The sequence below is a fragment of the Cystoisospora suis genome, assembly GCF_002600585.1.
Source record: "Cystoisospora suis strain Wien I chromosome Unknown contig_1609, whole genome shotgun sequence".
In the NCBI taxonomy this organism is placed as follows: domain Eukaryota; phylum Apicomplexa; class Conoidasida; order Eucoccidiorida; family Sarcocystidae; genus Cystoisospora; species Cystoisospora suis.
Genome location: NW_027154409.1, coordinates 23,099 through 27,476, shown reverse-complemented (window position 1 = coordinate 27,476; position 4,378 = coordinate 23,099). Strand labels below are relative to the sequence as shown.

Sequence of the window (4,378 nt, the reverse complement as noted above, 5' to 3'; positions counted from 1 at the left end):
TTTCTGGCGGCAAGGGTGAAGTCTCTTGCCAGCGGCGCTCCCGGGTTCAACACTTCCTCCTGATAGGGGAATATCGCTTAACTGGCCGCAGAAGTAATTTCGTGCGGCTAGAACTAAGTAACACTGCGCCGGCCGGCAGCCGAGATAAGATCATTTCTTTCACTCTACGGTTGCTGGCTTGCGAAGGGTACACTCGACTGACCAGGAGTTCTACTTCTAGGCGTAGGTTTGTTACATGCAGTGCCTGAAAGGATTAGGTCACCACCCGCGGGCGTTGCGAATCTGTCCTGAAGTTCACCCAGCACAGAGTCTTACCGCCAGCAAACCACCGGGTGTCCCAAGTGAAGCGTTCTTTGCGTGTCTCGGTTCACCACTCATCCACGAAAGTGACGGGGTAGGTGTGAGCTCCGCTACGCCCAAGACGATGGGCAACAACCGCGATCCGCTCGTAGCTCGTAACTGCCGCTAAGAGAGCACCTGATGCTCACTGGTATAATTAACCACAAGTATTGGGGGTGACAGGGGTCGCGCGAGAAGAATATTCTCCTGTCTTTTGACGGTAAAGAGAAAGAAAGATAGGTGGCCTTTCTCTAACCCCCCGCAGCACAGCAGCACCAGCACTCCACACGGGGCAAGACGCCTTCTCTTTGCCGCCTCCCCAGCGGTGCGGCCGCACAACCCTGCGGCAATCCTTCCGGTAGCACGGAGCTCTCCACAGTCCGCTAGGTTACTCCGGTACTTGTTCAGCCCCTCGTGCTTAGCACCGGCACAACAATGTGTAACGCCCCTCCCTCCAGATCAACGAGCCTTAGTAGTCCTGTGCCTTGACGTCGGTTCATTCGGATTATCCGTCTGAAAGGTCGTAAATCTGGTGGTCACCCGCGTCGACCCCGCCTGCCTCTAGACCGGAGACGCCCGGCGGTTCTCTGCGGTAAGAAACTGAGCTCACGACTTCGTCTTTTAGCCCATAGCTCGAGCAGTTTTCGTCTTTGATGGATTGTACAGGTCTCGGGTGGTCCGTACGGTGTGCATCCTGTCGACCGCCCATGCGCCATCTTAGTCCCCGGGTCCGGAAAGTCTAGGCACGCCAGTCCGCTCGAGCGATGTGGCTGGTCACTCCGGGCGCATGCAGCGCAAGACAGAAGCGAATATACCCTCGTGCTGTGAGATGTAGCGATGGGTTGCCGCGACCATTCATTGAGAATTGTACTCATCTGTGAGCTGGGACGGCCACTCCGGCTCACGCGGTGAGGAGCCGGCGCGGTGGCAAGCACTCACTGTTCACACAGCCGTTCGTGTCTGGCTTGGTCGCGAAGCCCGGAAAGGACAGTGATCCTACAATATTTCTGCTCGTGGTGCAGTCGTCATCTCTTGGGTACCTCCGCCGGGGTGGCGCCAGTGATTTGGTTTTTGAAGGCCAGGATCGGTGCTTTTGGACTGAAAAAGTCGACTTACGGCAGCCTGCTCCGCTTTCTGCAATTGCGTTGCTGCCCGTGCGCGACGTGACGGAGGCCACGAATCCTTGATTGCTCATGGGGCTCGCTGAGGACTTCTTTCAGCGGGGTCTCCTAGCTGTCCGCGGAGCCATCCTCTTACATGGTGCTCTAGCCTCCAGGGGACCCATGCATGTTTCGGAACTGTTCACAGTCTCAAAGTGCTGCCATGCTGAGAAGAACAGCATTCTCTTCATTAAAGCAAGTCCGCGACACGCGGTCGCGCACTGGCACTCTATTTTCTCGCCCGCTGATTCTTTCTCCCTGTGGCGGAAGTAGCACGACGCTAGATGCGTGAGGGGCGACTCGGACTTCTGACTTTAGGTCCGGCCGAAACGGGAGAGTAGGGAGAAGAAGGAGGAGTAAACTGCTGTTAGAGTGCAAGGGGCGAGTGGCATGCCACCGGGGTGGACGAAGAAAGCCCAGTGATTGACCGACACGTTCCTGCGTTTGTAGTTTTCATCCCGGGTAACGGCCGACTCCTGCCCTCCTGCTGTAGGACGAGTCTTGCTACTGCCGAGAATGTTTTTTCTCTTATGCGCCCGGGCCCTGTACTTTGCAGTGCAGCGCGGAACTCGGGATGCCGAGGCGACCGCGCAGACTGGGAACCGGGGCCCTCTCTTTTCTGAGATGCCCATGTTCTTTCTTGTGTTCGACGTCGTCCTCTGGCTCACCCCCCTCTTTGCTTCCGCAGCGCCCGTTTGTCTTCCAAGCAGCAATACACAAGCTTTACCTTTTCCTTGGCACGCTTTCCTGCCCACATTTCCTTTGTTGCCTCGCCGCGCAGGGGGACAGGTGTTTCCGGAAAGAAGTACCGCCCCATTCAGCACAGATGTTGCCTCCACTCCGTGGCAGGGAACGCAACTTCCCTCCGTAGACCCGCGTTTTCTCTCCGCGAGACAAACACGCTGCACTGGGGCAGCATCATGTTGCAGATGCCGAGCAGAGAGAGCCGCGAGCGTTGTCTGGCAGTGCGGCTCGCCTAGCAAAACCAGTTGTAAAGACCCGGTAACCAGATATCGCCTTTCTAGGTCCCCAGCTTTCTTGGGTCCTTCGAATGCAGTAGCCTCTTTCTTTCCCTTGCAACCCTGCTGCCTCAAGTCCACGTCCTACGTACCGGTCACAGTCCCCGCGGTATTCTCCCATACCCACTCCCGATGTCGTAAGCGGTGGGAGGAACTTCCAGGCAACCCGACTGGACTTTTTAGCTCACTTCCAGTGGACCTCGGGAATGAGTTCCCCTTTCGGCATTCGACAAGAACAGCAAGGACCGCGGAACTGGAGACCCTCATCTACTTCGACAATGCAGCAACAACACAAAAACCCCGACGAGTGCTCCGGGTGAGATCCAGGAGCCCGAGTCTCCGCATCAGATGGAGGCGAAGGAAATATACAATCTGCCCGAGCGTCTGCGCCCGTCGTATGTGTCAAGTGCGTTGTATCAAACTGGAAACGCCGACATAAAGTGCTTTTAGTGAAGTTGCCGTGTCCCTACAGGCTCTGGAGGAGGCTTACGTGCTTGAAAATGCCAACGTTCATCGGGCAACGTACTCCCGGGCTGCTGCCGCTACCGAACGGATGGAGGTCAGTCTGGAAAAAAGAGCAGTGATATCTGCACGGTAGAGTCGTAAACTTGAACTGTCTTTGGCATCAGATAAGATCGGTGTGTCGCCAGGAGAGCAGTAGAAACACCTGTTGGAACCCTCATGAATTCTCGAGTTTATCGTTCACATCCAGTAGGGACGCCGAGACGTATAGGAATCCGGCAGGTAGCGTGTTGTTGAGCCCTATGACTGCCGTTTTGTATAATGATCCGTAAATCCCTTTAAGGCTGTCGCGAGAAGGATCTGTCGTACTGAGGCTCTGCTCTCCAGCGCCATCAGTCCGGTCTCCACGGGACTCCGAGACGTATAGGAAATCGGCAGGTAGCGTGCTGTTGAGTCCCCCCCTCCTGGCTGCAGTTTTGTATGGTGAACCGTACAGCTCTTTGAGGCTGTCGCGAGGACCTGACGTATCCTGAGGCTCTGCTCTCCAGCATCATCAAGTCCGCGTGGAGAGCGGCAAACACGGAACCTGTCGACGACTTGATAGTCGGTTCCTCCCAGTCTTCTCTCACTTCTAAATTGCTTTAGCACCGTCCGCCACAGGCCCGGGGCTCCGAAACCCGAGAGACTCCGGCGGGCCGCTGAAGGCCGTTCATATGGTTCCTACAGAAGCTGTTTTGCAGTCGGAGCGCTGGTTCACGTGTGAGGAGGGCCGCGGGCTGCCTGCGAACCTGTGGAGATCCCAGAAGCTCGTCAAGGTTTCCTGGTCTTGAGCTTTCTTACTATACACGGTGGTCTCATCCAGACGCGTTATACGGAAGCCGCGGTTAGCTTGTTCATCTGCCTGGATGGGTTTCACTGAGAGCACCGCACCAGGAACTCCTTCGTCCGCATAGCGGCTCTAGTGAGCCATTCCAGGTGCACCAGACTGCGACCTCCGAGTTCCCCTAGGTATCCCTGGTGTCGGTGAGAAAACGGGGTGTAGCGCAGAAAACCCGACGTGTCAGGCAATTTTGCCGATCCAACAAAAACTCCTGCTTTGGTTCGTAGGCGGTCCGGGCGCACCTTGCCAGGTTCATCCGTGCGGAGAGGCCAGAGGAGATCATATTTACCGGTGGAGCCACAGACGCTATCAACCTCGTTGCGAACTCCTGGGGGTAAGGGTAGAAGCGCTTCAGTGATCTCCCGCTCATGCACAGTGGTGCTTGTAAACAGTCTAGGTTGGCGGGTTCGCAGACGGCGCTTAGAGTTCGGCAGTTTTAAGTGTTGTCGGAAGTACCAGAACGGGTGTACTAGTCAGCCCACGCCTCGGGTCGCACAGTGTCTTCCCTGGTTCGGCTT

General features: G+C 56.4%; 1 protein-coding gene across 1 annotated transcript in view; it reads left to right on the top strand.

The window, feature by feature from the left end:
* Positions 1–778: 778 nt before the first annotated feature.
* CSUI_003562 (subfamily cysteine desulfurase) overlaps positions 779–4,378 on the top strand; it is an 8,683-nt gene continuing 5,083 nt past the window's right edge. Inside the window, exons 1-3 of the mRNA XM_068063758.1 lie at positions 779–2,834; positions 2,991–3,077; positions 4,088–4,378. The exon at positions 4,088–4,378 is cut by the window's right edge and continues 97 nt beyond it. Coding sequence (XP_067924269.1) covers positions 2,725–2,834; positions 2,991–3,077; positions 4,088–4,378 — 488 coding nt within the window. The 5' untranslated portion in view covers positions 779–2,724. The remainder of the gene's footprint in view (positions 2,835–2,990; positions 3,078–4,087) is intronic.